General features: G+C 45.5%; 1 protein-coding gene across 2 annotated transcripts; it reads left to right on the top strand.

The window, feature by feature from the left end:
• Nucleotides 1-9,035: 9,035 nt before the first annotated feature.
• On the top strand, nt 9,036-14,693 carry LOC110494242 (zinc finger CCCH domain-containing protein 10). 2 transcript variants are annotated; one of them, XM_021569158.2, is made up of 3 exons: nt 9,036-9,188; nt 10,994-12,273; nt 12,401-14,693. In XM_021569158.2, the coding sequence occupies exons 2-3, from the start codon at nt 11,131-11,133 to the stop codon at nt 12,923-12,925; spliced, it is 1,668 nt and encodes a 555-aa protein (XP_021424833.2). In that variant the 5' UTR covers nt 9,036-9,188; nt 10,994-11,130; the 3' UTR covers nt 12,926-14,693. The 2 variants fall into 2 exon arrangements, with proteins under 2 accessions (XP_021424833.2, XP_021424831.2); XM_021569156.2 differs by having other exon boundaries at nt 9,037-10,059.
• Nucleotides 14,694-16,063: the final 1,370 nt, after the last annotated feature.

Raw genomic sequence — 16,063 nt, 5'->3', positions numbered from 1 at the left:
CATAGTCAATGTGTCAATGTGCACGGGCACCGGTGTGGAGGTAATTGAGGTAATTATGTACAAGTAGGTAGAGGTATTAAAGTGGCTATGCATAGATAATAACAGAGAGTAGCAGCAGCGTAGGGGGGGGGGGGGGGGGGGGGGGGCAGTCTATGACAAGGGTGGCTGGAGTCTTTGACAATATTTAGGTCCTTCCTCTAACACTGCCTGGTATGGAGGTCCTGGATGGCAGGAAGATTGGCCCCGGTAATGTACTGGGCCGTACGCACTACCCTCTGTAGTGCCTTGCGGTCGGAGGCCGAGCAGTTGCCATACCAGGCAGTGATGCAACCCGTCAGGATGCTCTCGATGGTGCAGCTGTAAAACCTTTTGAGGATCTGAGGACCCATGCCAAATCAATTCAATCTCCTGAGGGGGAATATATTTTGTCGTGCCCTCTTCACGACTGTCTTGGTGTGCTTGGACCATGTTAGTTTGTTGGTGATGTGGACGCCAAGGAACTTGAAGCTCTCAACCTGCTCCACTACAGCCCCGTCGATGAGAATGGGGGCGTGCTCAGTCCTAGTTTTCCTGTAGTCCACAATCATCTCATTTGTCTTGATCACGTTGAGGGAGAGGTTGTTGTCCTTGCACCACACGGTCAGGACTCTGACCTCCTCCCTATAGGCTGTCTCATCATTGTCGGTGATCAGGCCTACCACTGTTGTGTCATCAGCAAACCTAATGATGGTGTTGGATTCGTGCCTGACAGTGCAGTCATGAGTGAACAGGGAGTACAGGAGGGGACTGAGCATGCACCCCTGAGGGGCCCCCGTGTTGAGGATCAGCGTGGCGGATGTGTTGTTATCTACCCTTACAGTCGTCCGGGAACAGCTGATGATCTCATGCATGTTTCAGTGTTACTTGCTTCGAAGTGAGCATAGAAGTTATTTATCCCGTCTGGTAGGCTCGTGTCACTGGGCAGCTCTGGGCTGTGCTTCCCTTTGTAGTCTGTAATAGTTTGCAAGGCCTGCCACATCTGACGAGCGTCGGAGCCGGTGTAGTACGATTCGACCTTAGTCCTGTATTGATGCTTTGCCTGTTTGATGGTTCGTCGGAGGGCATAACGGGATTTCTTATACGCTTCCGGGTTACAGTCCCGCTCCCTTTTGCTCAGTGCGAATGTTGCCTGTAATCCATGGCTTCTGGTTTGGGTATGTACGTACAGTCACTGTGGGGACGATGTCCTCGTTGCACTTGTTGATGAAACCAGTGACCGATGTGGTGTATTCCTCAAAGCCATCGGAAGAACCCCAGAACATATTCCAGTCTGTGCTAGCAAAACAGTCCCGTAGTTTAGCGTCTGCTTCATCTTACCACTTTTTTATAGATCGAGTCACTGGTGCTTCCTGTTTTAATTTTAGCTTGTAAGCAGGAATCAGGAGGATAGAATTATGGTCAGATTTGCCAAATGTTGGGTGAGGGAGAGCCTTGTACACTTCTCTGTGTGTGGAGTAAAAATGGTCCAGATTTTTTTTCCCCTCTGGTTGCACATTTAACATTCTGATTGAAATTAGGTCAAACTGATTTAAGTTTCCCTGCATTAAAGTTACCGACCGCTAGGAGCGCCACTTCTGGATTAGTGTTTTCCTGTTTTCTTATGGCGGAATACAGCTCATTGAGCTCATTTACACAGTGCCAGCATCTGTCTGTGGTGGTTTGGAGACAGCATAGGAAAATACAGATGAAAACTGTCTAGGTAGATAGTGTGGTCTACAGCTTATCATGAGATACTCTACCTCAGGCGAGCAAAACTTTGAGACTTCCTTAGATATCGTGCACCAGCTGTTGTTTACATAAATGCATAGGCCCCCACCCCATGTCTTACCAGAGGCTGCTGTTCTGTCCTGCAGAAAGAGTGCTTTACCCGCCAGCTGTATGTTCTTAATGTCGTCGTTCAGCCACGACTCTGTGAAACATAAGATATTATAGTTTTTAATGTCCCATTGGTAGGATATAGGTGCTTTCAGTTCGTCCCATTTATTTTCCAGCGATTGAACATTAGCTAGCAGAACAGAAGGCAAGGGCAGGTTAGCCCCTCTTATCCTGATCCTCACAAGGCATCCTGATCTCTTTCCGCGAAACCTGCGTTTCCTTTTCCAGCGAATCACGGGGATCGGGGCCTGGTCGGGTGTCCGTAGTATATCCCTCGCGTCCGACTCATTGAAGAACTCCTCATCCAATTTGAGGTGAGTAATCCCAGTTCTGATGTCCAGAAGCTCCTTTCGGTCATAAGAGACATTAGCAGCAACATTATGTACAAAATAAGTTACGAACAACGTGAAAAGACAAACAAAATAGCATGGTTGGTTAAGAGCCGATAAGACGACAGCCCTACCCTTCGGCGCCATCTTCCTCAACACAGCAATCAATAATATAGATTAATAGGGTCAAAATAGGCTCTAGGTAAGTGAAATATTTGTATTAAAAATACATTCCAAGTTGTTTCAGAACTTTGGTTGGTACATTTACCTGAGGCTTGGCCGGTAGAGGAGGAAACTAGAGGGAGAAGAAGTCACATTAGTTCTATTGAGGCTTGCATTATTTCACTTTATTCCCTTTTACTTTATTTGAAAACAATTTAGCAGATTGAAGCTTTATATAGGTTTGTTTGTTAGGGTCAGTGTCCATAATGAGACAGGGATACTAACGATAACACCCAGTATCCCAGGCACCTCCTTCTGAGAGAACATACACTGCTGCATAGCCCTCGTGAGTCATGGCCACATGGTTCTCCCCACTGTCTGACAACTGGGACACAGATAGAGAGATAGAGAGATAGAGAGAGAGAGAGGTAGATAGAAAGACCTCCCCCCAATATGGATGTGAAGTTTTTCTTGATTTGTCAGGGATCCTTGTATGTTTGTGTTTTTGTATTTGACAATACATTTAGCCTATCCATGCTCCCCTTCAACACTCATTCTAATGTTACAACTCTTAACTGCCTTTTTCAAAATTACCCCCCACACTTTCTTTTCACTCCAAAAACACTCATCTGCTCAGACCCGTATGCTTGCACTCCCATCCCTAGTGTCTGCATTTTTGTTTGCCACTTGGCCTTAAATTGTACCAATTTGTTTTTCTCAGTCGCCCATGCCATTTCAATATTTCAATAATTAATCCTTCGATTTTTCCATTGTGTCAGATTGATTGATTTCCACGTTTTTAGTATACATTTTTTCAAGATCAGTGATGAGAAGAGAATCGTCCAGACCATTGGGTATCTCCCTACACCACCATATTCCATGTCTTGAAATATGCAGACAGATGGATTAAAAGTAAGTTCACCTTGTAATACTTCTGACAGCAAACTTTCTAGCTCTGCCCACAGCTTCTGGACTTTATAGCATTCCCAGAAAGCTTGGATTATTGAGTCATGAGTTTTACACATGAAACATGACTGCCTGTTGTGCTGTATAATTTGTAAAATTGTGTATTATACATTAGTTTATACTGGATTAAGTACATTGTGTTAACTGTAATATCGTTAGTTATGCTCTAACTTTCCCTTCATCTTGTGCCAACATCAATTATTTGTAAATCTTGGTTTCAATAGTTTATATTTTTTCCTAAGAGACTGTCAGTTTGAAATGCTCTCTGCATGGTTTTGTATATCTTCCCTATCATATGAACATCCTTTTTGACTCAGATAAGATTCCCTCAAGGTTGCTCTGATGTCCAAAAGAATTCAAATTGAAATTCTGTGATATGTAACTTTTAAGTTTAATGTATTTGAAACGATCTACATTGGTCAGTCCAAAATCACTTTTTAATTCTGTTGCGGAAATACATGTACAGTGAGGCAAAATAATATTTAGTCAGCCACCAATTGTGCAAGTTCTCCCACTTAAAAAGATGAGAGAGGCCTGTAATTTTCATCATAGGTACACTTCAACTATGACAGACAAAATGAGGGAAAAAAATCCAGAAAATCACATTGTAGGATTTTTCATGAATTTATTTGCAAATTTTGGTGGAAAATAAGTATTTGGTCACCTACAAACAAGCAAGATTGTCTCAATATCCACTGACAGCTGATCGCAGGCGTGCTTGCAGGCATTATGAGCTATGTGAGCTGGGCAATTAACTTTCAGAATGCGATTGTTGGCACTGCTCAATAACTGGTAAACGGAGAGGTGTTTTCCAATTTTTCCAGTTTCCGCAGTAGCGTCACGAAGAATGCACCGATATTGCTAGCACCTTTAGCTAGCGTGGCCTTGTGCATTTCTGTGGATGCATGCTGAGTTCGGTCAATCTCCCCTCCATGGCCAATTGAGAATTCCCGACGCATAAAGTACAGAAAGCTTTCGTTGAGTCACTGACGGGTTTAACCCATGTATTTTTTGCTTCACATTGTTTTCTGTAGCTGCACAGTCTTTTTTGCAGGTTTATCCATATTTCCTTGATATGCCAAACCGACTGAACAATAACAGAAATTACTTTGCAGGAATTGGCGCGTTTATGCTATACTGTGATTGGATGAATATACGGGACAAGGGAGGTCCGTATAGGGTCAACTCAATTTATCCCAATATCAGGGACATCCCAGCAACCCTAGAGGAGCACCCTTCTTAAACAAACATTAATCTGTGCTGCTTGGTCATTTTGTCATTAAGGCAGCATGGTGCATCGTCCAGAAACATCTCTTTTTCATCAAATATATTTTTCACATTTTCTAACTAGTTTTCATTGGAAAGGCAGATAAAGCGTTTATCAAAAGCAACCACTTCTGCATGGAAAAACACAGAATCCTACTTATTTTTACAAGTGCTTAATTAGTCTACTCACTTTTGTTTTGAGCTGACTTCACCTTCAGACAGAGCAGGGCACCTGGCTCACCTCAAATAGAATGCAGTCATTGCAAAACCCGCTAACATGGGCAGCCGGGCGAGATTAATCAAACCCCCTCACTGATTGAGATAGGTGTGTGTCCACCCCAACGTGCTGGATGTCATGATGACACTCACCTGCCTTGAACAATGAGAAGAGTTGAAATAGACAAAATGGTGGCGTACACATTGTTGGGATCCTTCTAGTACAGCGTTTGCAAGAGTAGTATTCAGGGGAATGGGAAGGTGGACGGAAAAGGAAGTGAGACAGTGGATGGTGGTTGGATGAGTGAACGTGTTTGAAATGGAAAAGCGTTGCGGTAGATATTGATAAAGAAGAACATCAAGACGAAGCAGTGGCTTTATAAGTGTGATGTACTGTTGAACTCCACATCCCGAGGGGTTCGTGCTGATTGTAGGTAGATTGTGACAGCCGGTTAAATGAGCAAGATGTAGGTCAGGAGATGTGCAGTATTATCATAAGGAGACGTATACTTGGAATATGGAGGAGGAATGGAGGGTAAAAGAGAGGCAGAGGAGAGTGAGAGAGAGTGAGGAAGATGGTGAGCTCCAGTCAGTTAAAAATGGTGGGAAAAAAGAGCGATGGTTTGTTAAAGAAAAATGGTAGAAAGTGTTAGCAGAGTGAGATTGAGACAGGAGGAGAAATGGAAGTGAATGAGGGCTTAGTATCAGAGGTGGTAGGTGTGGTGAAGTTCTCGGAGCCGAGGCTTGCACCGAGTGTCAGGATAAAGAAGAATCTTTGACAGTGGGAGTGCAAAAAGTGGACCCTTGCCTTTTGGCTGATCCATTTGTGGTTTCAGGGTGGGTGAAATCAGAGTTGGGTGCTGTGGAATCGGTGAGGGTAACCAAAAGTGGTCTTGTGATAATTGTGTTTCTGCTGGTCAGAGGGAACAGTTCGCTCCGCGTTAAACGAATGGGGGCAAGAAATTGTTTTGCTCTCTCAGAAAAGGCTGCCATTGAAAGGAATGATTACTGGGGTAGCGGTAAATGTGAAAGTTTACCAACTGAAGGGGAAGATTCCCGGTATTTGTGATGCTTGTCGTTTGGTGTGACGCAGACTGGGTGGCGTGAGTGGTGAAACAGAAGAGACGTTGTCTGTTGTTGAGTCTTTGCCTGACAAATTGACGTTAGGATACATAAGTTATCCTGTACGAGCTTTTGTGCCGAATACATTACGATGTTACAGGTGTCGAGCTTATGGGCATGTGGCAGCAGTGTGTAGGAGGGCAGTTCAAAGGTGTGAGAAGTGTGCCGAAGGGCATGAGACAAAGGAATGTGTAGCATTGGGAAAAGTAGTGATACAGTATGTGTTAATTGTAGGGGTGCCCATGGGGCTGGGGATCAGAAATGTCCGGTGCGAGAGAGGCAGGTTTCCAGGGTTAGAATAGTGCAGAAGTTTTCATATGCTGAGGCAGTGAAGGAAGTAGAGGAAGATGAGTCAAGGGGGAGGGATCCTGAGAGGAGTGGTGTGAGTAGTATATCTGTACCTGTACAGTACATAGTCCAACAAGTGATATGTTTCAGTAAGATTGGATTTTTTGCATTTATAGCAATGGTTATCAACTGTACTGCAGGGACGGAACGTACGTCGCAGATAATTGAGGTTGTTGTGGCAGCTGCAGAGAGGCATTTGGGTGTACGAGACTTGACGTCAGAAGAGTTACAGGGTGTGTTAAGTGGTGGTGTCCCATCCTTTCAGGCCGTTTGCCTGAAGTAGGACTAAATAGATTTAAATAGTGGAAAAATATATATATATGTTTTAGTGAGTTTAGTTTTCGGGTATTGGTAGGGTATTTGTTTATTCATTTTTTCAAGCAAAGGGAGTTATACTCCAGTCTAGTAGGTGGCGGTAATGCAACATTTATTGGATGTCAACCACCGTTAAACTTCATCAAAGAAGTACACATTGTTGGATTACTTCATGGAGCAAAACATTTCTTAAATGTAATAACGGAGCATTTTCTACATTCAAATGAACCCCCTGCAACTAGACTTGGAAGTTTAGAAGACATGTTGTCTTCCAAGTCGGTAATTGAGAAAGTATGACCAAGTAAAGGTTGGTTGAACATTTGTGCTATGCTTAACATTACATTTGAGTCATTTGGCAGACGCTTTTATCCAGAACAACTTACAGTTTTGCATTCAGACGTGCATTCATCTTAAGATAGGAGAGACAACCACAAATCACAGTCATAGTAAGTAGCCCTCCAGATGCAGGCTGGACGGGAACGGAGGGGGGCACTATGAGCTGGGGGTGCAGGCGGCCCTCTCACCCCAGCCCCTGGAGTACAGGTTTCTGGAGGAGGAAAACACCCTGCTCAGCAAAGTCTTAGATAGTAATGGGGGAAAAAGTAAAGTGCCGAGTGTTAATTCACGAAAGGCTCACCCAGCTGGATCAGTAAAAATGGTCTGATTAGGCGATATTATGTTTAATAGCATGCCTGGTCTAGTAAATAAGCAGCAGCCACAAGATGTTTAAAGTCATCTTCCCTTTGAATTTTAAGATTATATGTGACAAGTTATATAATTACCCAAGCTCTGCTGGTACCTAAAAGGTTATTTCAGCTTTCAGTTTAAGCTATGAAGCACAGGGAAAGACTCTCTTCACGCCACTTCGATACCAAAGTGACTTTTTCGTACCAGGTTAAGAGAATTGACGCAGAAGGTTAAGCAAATTAATGCAGCAGGTTAGGAGAATTAACATAGCAGGTTAGCAAAAATTCTCTCCTAACCTGCTATGAAAGTCCCATGAAGTACCACCGCCAGCAATGCATCTTGGTCTTGTTTTCCAGCTGCACGCACCCCCTACCCCCACTTTCTTCAGGCAGGTACAGGGTCACCTGTCCTCCTGCAGGCCCCGTTGTGTCGGAATCTTCTTCTTCTTCTATGGTATATTGGCAATGGTATATCGCCACTTACTGTGAGGGATGGAAACAGGATTCCCAAAAAATATACATGTATATAAAAATAAATTAACTAAAATAAAACTACCAAAAAATAAACAAAATCAAAGTTTTCTGTTAAAAATGTAACAGATCTGATCCCTACACAGGCTCAAGGGGAACCTGGGAGAGCGGGTCTTCCAACGCCAGTACACATTAAGCCCCAAAAACGTTTCTACCGCAGCCACAATAATGTCCAGTTTCTTAGACTTCTTTGAGACTTGAGCCGTACAGTTTATAACTGTGGCATTGAATGCCACAAAATCCATATTTTGACTGGCAGCAAACATTTACTACAGGCTGTGGCATATCCACTACCATATCTTCACTAGCATCACTTGTATTCTCAATTATTTTAATCGCCTCCACATAGGAGATTCGATAGACCGTTCTAACTTTTGCCATGTCAATCTCCTTCACCCTTACAGGGCACTCCAGGAACGCTGGATCATGATCCCCACCACAATTGCAACGCTGTCCTCCTTCAACACACCGTTCTTCAATATACTCTTTCTGTCTGCACATACTTGAAACATGGCCAAATCCTTTACAAAGCTTACACTGCAATGGTTTGGGGATGAAATATCTTACAGCGTATCTTACATAACCAAGCTTCACATGCGTATGTATTTGCTCTTTATCAAAAAACAACAGGACCAGCAGACTTTCTTATTTTTCTCCATTCACCCACCGGGAACCTGAACATCGATTTTCACCCCTGAGATGACTCCTTTGACGGGTGCTCTACTCAAGTTCAAAACCTCTGTTGTTCGGATTCTTTTGAGGCTCACTGCAATCTTACTCTGTTCTTCAGAAATACAATTAATCAAAATAAGGTCACTCCTGGTCACTCTGACAGACTCCACTTTTCCCAGCGCATACTTAACCATTTGACACCTCAAACGTGTTTTTCCCACATATGCATCCTTACTCAACAAACGCATTACAACAAGATGTGATTCATTATCATTCATACACGTATCCTCCACTCCAATTTTTGCCAATTTAATTTTTGTTCAGGTTTTCACTACTATTGTTGTCCATTCAAAACATTTGTCTTCACCAACTTTGCTCGACGCGTTGCTTGATTCGAACACAGCATCCACTTCTGCCATATTTTCCCTCGTGTCGGAATCACCCCACAAGAGGCGCTCTGATGTCGTAATTAGCACAGGCGGTCGGTAGTGGAAAGACAGGAAGAAGAGAGATCATGATACAGAAAGCAGTGGGACGGCTAGTAAAGAAAGCATAAAGAGGGCCAGGGTAGGAAGCAAGAGTAGTGATGTGTTGGAGTGGAAAGTGGTGCTAGTGTTGAGAGGGCTTCACTTACACGCTAACTAATGCTGTAGAGAAAGAGGTAGGTGAAGTGAAATTAGCCCGGTTCATTGGAAATGGTAGATTGTTAATATTGTGTGATAGCCACGCTCACTAAGAGAACATTTTGAAAATGGAAAAGCTTAATGGGAAGAAGATTAAAAGTCATGTCCCTGGTGCTTATCCTAGATTGAGGGCAGTCATCACTGGGGTCCCAATATTTTTGTTCATAGATTATATTAAAAAGATATAGGCTCAGTCATGATGTAATGTTATCAATACGACCCGGGTTGTGGAAAACAGAAATGCCAGGTTGAGGGTATTGTGGAGATGACAAAATAGATATTGGTGTTAATAGATGTTGGTTGTTGACATGCTGAGTAATCCTAAGGGTGGAGTGTTTCAGCATGATATAGATCAACTTCAATGAGGTTGGGGAAGTGTTTTGGGGGGAGGGTGAGGTAGAAGTTAGGGATTTATTTGGTTTTGAATTTTATTTTCATGGTAGTACAGAATTGGGCAGATCATGATTGATCGTACATTCCAGCACAGTTGGTGGCGGCATTCACTTTAACGATTATTTTCGGGCCGCCATAATGTCATAGAATAATTCGAATTAGCTCAAGCGCAGCAAGTCTGGTGTTTGTTTTCATCCCCTACGTGCAGTAGATGGCAGCAAATCTGCAGAACGATGTGGAAATATTTTGTAACAGTAGAGGTAGAAATCTTCTTCTCTGGTGGTTTTGTTTTGAGTCTTTGGGGGACCAAAACAACACGACGTAAATAATGTGTTAAAAGCCATTAGGAATGATAGTTAAGCATTTGTCTCACATTCGTAAAATAGAAATACCATCAGCTGACATTGAAAGTACACCGTTCCTTCTGCGTTAAATGCTCCTGAAGTCATCATTTTGGTAAGTTCTTTGACGGCTAGTCATAGGTAATTTAGATAGCTAACGTTAGCTGTGTAACCAGACAACGTCAGCACACTGTATCAGCTGAATGCCTGTATCTAGTTTGCTTGCACAATTGTACCATGTGACTTTGCAGCGTGTACGGTTGTGTTCGCTAGCTAGCCACATAAATTTGCACCGGTTAGCTAGCTATATTAATAGCTATAACGTTAGATCGCTCTCCTTCAGCTACCCTCCCGGCTAAGCAACCTGGGTTGGGCCGTGATTTAAAAAAAAATACTTATATTTAACCTTTTATTTCTAGCACTGACATGCCTTAAACCGCTGCGCCACTCCGGAGCCCAGGGGCTAACGTTATGTCGCTAGTTAACAAGTTGTTTAGCTAACCAGCTCGTTAGGGCCAAGGTTGCTATTTACCTCTTAAACAGCAAGAGACTGTTGCCTATAGTCAAGACTAGCTAGTATGTTAGTCTTAACAGAGATTGTCTTTGATTTTTTATTTTCTTATTTAACCAGTGTTTAACTAGGCAAGTCAGTTAAGAACACATTCTTATTTACAATGACAGCCTACTTGTAAAGCCCCCCCCCCCCTAGCCCGGATGAAGCTGTGTCAATTGTGTACTGGCCTAAGCGACTCCCAATCACGGCCGGTTGTGATACAGACGGGATCGAACCTGTTTCAGTAGTGACACCTACTTAGTGCCTTACCCCCTCTGGAGCCTTGTTGTTTAATATTCCTGTCCTGGGCATTTGGCCTGTATAATTATACTTTCCACTAACTTCTGTGTTTGTTCAATCAATGATTTTAATTGCAAGCGTTTGTTTTCGCAGATGCCATTGCCTATGTGTAGATTTATTTAACTATCTAGCTAGATAACGGTCACACAGAATATATTTCAACTTGTTAACAACCAACTTGACGTGTATCTTTCAGATGCCATGGTAAATGACTGCATTGGTCCGAAGACCATCTGAGCTACAGTCATTATCATGGAACAGAAAAGGCTTTCAGAATAAGTCACTTGCCCACACACATGAGTGCTGTGTTCCCCTTGCGCTGGGCCAAGCGCCATGCCTGACCGGGACAGCACCTACCTGTCAGGTGGTGGTGGGAGCAGCGGCGGCGGGGTGGGTACTAGTGTAAGCGAGGAAGTGGGGTCTGGTTTAGGACAGGGCACGGGAGAAGGCCGGGGGGGATCCGCAGGAGGTGAAAACTGTTGCTCTGGTTCTGGGGGCATGGGTGGAGGAGGGGCCCTGGGGAATGGGAACAACTGCGGGGGAGGTGGAGCCGGGGGCCCGGGGTCAGGACCGGCCCCGGACGGGGTCTGCAGAGACTTCTTGAGGAACGTGTGTAAGAGGGGAAAACGCTGCCGCTTCAAACACCCCGACTTCAACGAGGTGCCAGACCTCGGGGTGCAGAAGAACGAGTTTGTATTCTGCCACGACTACCAGAACAAGGAGTGTGTCCGCTCCAACTGCCGCTTCGTCCACGGCTCCAAGGAGGATGAGGACTACTATAAGAAGTCAGGGGAGCTACCCCTCAGGTTGAGGGGGAAAGTAGCTGCAGGACTGGGCCTGTCCCCCATGGACCTCCCACACAGCCGAGGGGAGGTCCCCATCTGCAGGGACTTTCTGAAGGGTGAGTGCCAGCGGGGCAGCAAGTGTAAGTTCCGCCACGTCAAGAAGGACAACGAGTATGAGCTGGCAAGAGTGGGTGTGGGGAGTGTGTTGGGCCCAGGGGCCAGTGGGATGGTGAACACAGGTGGAGGGGTTGGGGTGGGTGCCTGTGGAGGCATGGCTGGACTGGTGGGGGGTGGAGGTGGGGGCAACATGATGGGGATGGGCTGCCCCAGCCTTGGGGGTTGCAGAGACCCGGGTATCTTAGGGGTGGGAGGAGTAGGGGTAAGTGGGATTGGGGGTTGCATCTCCATGGGGGCCTCAGGACCTCGTCGTTTTGACAGGGGCCCCTGCTCGGCGTACGACCCCCTGTTTGAGAGCGGTCTGTATGAGACATCGCCCCTGGAAGCCCCTGTGGACCACACAATGCTGCAGCTGAAGAGACGCAGGCTGGAGGGTCTCCGGCTAGACGGGAGCGGAGGGGGGCACTATGAGATGGGGGTGCAGGCGGCCCTCTCACCCCAGCCCCTGGAGTACAGGTTTCTGGAGGAGGAAAACACCCTGCTGAGGAGGAGAGTGGATGAATTGAAGAAACAGGTCAGTCTAGCAGACGGGTGATGATGAACATACCTCCACACATAATCAACAACCACACATAACAATACAATGTATCTATTAACTTTTTAAGATCACTCCTCAAACACCTTGTTAATCTTTTCTTCAGGTCTCAAACCTCATGGCCACCAACGAGGTGCTGCTGGAGCAGAATGCCCAGTTCCGGAGCCAGACCAAGGTGTCGGTGATGACCCTGTCCTCCACCCCAGCCCCCTCTGAGCAGACCATGGCGTCCCCCGTGGGCTCGGTCAGTTCCTACAACCACAGCATCGCCCAGACCCATACCACCCTGAGCAGCGCCGGGCTGCAGCCTCGTACCGTCACCCTCACACAGCAGGACCTAGTGGCCCCCACCGGTGCCCCTACAGTGCCCCCATCTAACGCTGCCCCACCCAGCGCTCCCCTGCCCCACCTCAACCCCGAGATCACCCCGCTCTCAGCCGCCCTGGTTCAGACCATTGCCCAGGGCATGGTGCCTCCCGTCTCCATGGCACCCGTCACTGTTTCAGTGGCACCGGTGGCTGTATCCATGGCACAGCCTCTGCCTGGCATCACTATAAGCCATGCCACCACCCCCATGGTGTCATACCCTATCGCCAGCCAGAGTATGAGGATCACCACCATACCTCACTGATGCAGCACACTCTCTAGGACCCTCCCATGGAACAAAAGATGGAATTCTACATACCATCCCTCTCTCAAGTTTTAATTACCCACTGCTGAATGACTTGAGGGGAGACGTTGAGGTGGGTGAGCCCTAATGCCCACATGCCATGGGCAGAGAAAAGGTTAATGATGATAGGATGCCTTCACCACACAAACCCTGCTCTGTGGCAGCGTTGCAGGTAGTCCCTGAGGTGACCTCTGAACTTCTTAAAGGTTTGTGTGCCAAAGGGACTTCTTCAAAGCAACACCAAAAATAACAACAAACTGTAAAAACGTCAGGGTGATGTTCTTTGACAAATGACTGTCATGACATTGCAAGGGGTTTATGACATTTCAGTAGCTTCCATTATTTATGTTTATGGGTTTTGCTTGTGTAACTTACAAGAAAATGAATTTGTCCTGTTATTACTAATTAATCAAGTTATCTAGAGTAATGTTATGGGAGGATAAGGTTACTGATTGACACACCATCAGATCTGGAAATAAAAGGATACCAGTCTGTAGTGTGATGTCAGAGGGGTCGTGTGTTGGTTTCTTGAGGAGGGGAGTGACTCAGGCCATTTTGAAGTCAGAGCGGACGAAGCCTGTGGTCAGGGATAAGTTGAGGGAAGTAAGGAATGGGAGAAAGTCTCCAGAGATGGTCTGGAGGGGATGGGGTCGAGTGGGCAGGTTTTAGGGCGGCCGTACCTCAAGTCACAGGATTTCATCTGGAGAGAGAGGAGAAAGATGTCTAGGAGTAGTTCTGTGTGAATGGGACAGAGAGGGAGGGGGTGAAGGGTTGAGGAGGAAAATAATTTCCTAGGGTTAGAGGCAGAAGTTGGACATTTAGAGTGATAGTGGCTTTAGCAGCAGATAGAGGGGGGAGTGAAAGGGAGATTTAGTTACCTCCATTTTCACTCAGCAGCCTGCAGCCCTGTTCTGTAAGTTCACAATGAGTCACTCAGCGCAGGGGAGGGCCGAGACAGACGGATGCAAAAAAGATGGAGCGTAATGTTGAAGAGGAAAAATCAGGAGGGAGAGAATTGCGACAGCACATGACCGTCTGGGTAGGGGTTGAGTGGATAGGGTTGGAGGAGATGGAGACTGACACTGAAACAAAGTAGGGATCAGCGACCTGGAAGGGGGTTTCAGGGAGGCGTACAGCCTCTAGTAAAAATGAGGTCAAGCGTATTACCAGCCTTGTGAGTGGAAGGGGACTAGGAAAGGGTGAGGGCAAGGAGGGAAAATGAATCGATGGCAGGCGTCGCGAGGTTGAAGTCGCCCATTACAAAGAGAGGTGAGCCATTGTCAGGAAATTAGCTTATCAAGGTGTCAAGCTCATTGAGGAACTCTTAAGAAATCGGCTAGAGTGGCAACAAATCTGCCCAATTAGCTGATTAGCTTTCCATACTCTGCAGATACCCATACTTGAATAAACCTGGGTCAATGGAAACCTACCGACTGAAGCGGATTAAACAGCATGATATTACACAGGTGCACCTTGTGCTGGGAACAAAAGGCCACTAAAATGTGCAGTTTTGTCACCGTGATTGACCACGCACTACCGCACAGTAGGTGGCGGCATGCACAAACAAAATGTACGAACGCCATGATAATGAAGAAGAAGAAAGTGCCTGCTGATTTGAGATGATTCCACAAAGCCAATTTATGCTTGATCCAAAAATGTGGTAGGTGGGGGCCGTATGTTCTGTATAAACAAACTTACTTTATTGACAACTTCCTTCACAATAGCTCTGCTCCGCAAAAAGTAATAAAGCCCTGACATCTACGGAGGCTGCATCACAGTAAATGCTGTATGGTCACTTCAGATTCGGATTAACCATTCGGATCCTTTTATGCTTGATGCGACAATGGGATCCGGGGGCTCGCTATGGAGAGTGTGACAATTGCGGAGCCTCTGGAGGTTTGCGGAAGCCAAATCGAGTTCCACCCCGCATCTCTGTGGGCCTCCCAATTGTATCAATGCAGAGGGCTTCGTATAGCTCCGCATTGACATAATTGGTTACGATAGGTGGCGGCGGTACATCCTGTATATACAGTGGAGGCTGCTGAGGAGAGGATGGCTCATAATAATGGCTGGAACGGAGCGAATGGAATAGCATCAAACTCATGGAAACCATATGTTTGATGTATTTGACACTATTCCACTTTTTCCCGAACAGAAAGCGCCCCAGGTTAGCGAGTCCGTCTTCCCGCACTACACACTCAGTGCCCCCCTGCCCCAAAAAAAAGCACCATTCTGCACTAACTGTAATTTTTATTCAGACATTTGGAACAACACAAATAAACAATCATAACATTTAAAACGATATAAATATAAACATATATACACAAATAAGACTAACAAAGACAAATAGAAACACATTTGTGTTGATTTGGCACTCGAGCATCAAAACATTACCCATCCCCCAACACTATCAACCAAGAGTCAAGACTAAACCAATTCACCTTGGGTGTGCAGACTGATTTTATATTATTCTTAACGATTTCGCACAAACCAGAAAAAAATGCAATAATAAGTCCGTGAAACTATATATTCACAGTATTATGAATTTAGGTTTATTTGGTAGCATTTCATAGTGTGACTGATTTTACTAACTGCGTTAGTACTGTCCAAAGTTAGAGGTGCGCTATTTGATAGGGGGAGCGGGAGAATCTATCTCGGACTTTCAGTGGGGAGACCTGAGGTCAACCTACCCTCGCCTGCCTAGCTCACAAACTAGAATCAGGACGCCCACTCCGACAAGGTTAATTGACCCACAGTCCCACACGGTGACATGATATCATTGACGTGACGTGCAAATGAGCGATAGAAAACCAATCGCGCAAATGTCACCATTCCCAAAAAAATTGTGCGGGTGTCCCGTGCCATCCCCGGTAAGATGCCCCCTTGGGCGGTTGCCCATGTCGTCTATACCTAAATCCGCCACTGAACACACTAGACTACTGCAACACAGTTTCCCCTGCCATAAACCCTCACATTGGTGCCACAAAAGAGAGAAGATGATTATGTGGAGGTTCGCACACAGAAATTCCTAAATGTGTGTCTTTTAGATTAAATTATTTGTCTGCAATATGTGATCTTTATGGATTGTGAGGTTTGAAT

The sequence above is a fragment of the Oncorhynchus mykiss genome, chromosome 17 (genome assembly GCF_013265735.2).
Source record: "Oncorhynchus mykiss isolate Arlee chromosome 17, USDA_OmykA_1.1, whole genome shotgun sequence".
NCBI classification, from domain to species: domain Eukaryota; kingdom Metazoa; phylum Chordata; class Actinopteri; order Salmoniformes; family Salmonidae; genus Oncorhynchus; species Oncorhynchus mykiss.
Note: the sequence above shows the minus strand (reverse complement) of the source record. Positions and strands in the feature narration are given on the sequence as shown.

Coding starts and splice junctions, on each gene's coding strand:
- LOC110494242 (XM_021569158.2), top strand. CDS start 11,131: ATGCCTGACCGGGACAGCACCTACCTGTCAGGTGGTGGTGGGAGCAGC. Junction 12,274..12,400: donor TGGATGAATTGAAGAAACAG/GTCAGTCTAGCA, acceptor TCTTTTCTTCAG/GTCTCAAACCTCATGGCCAC.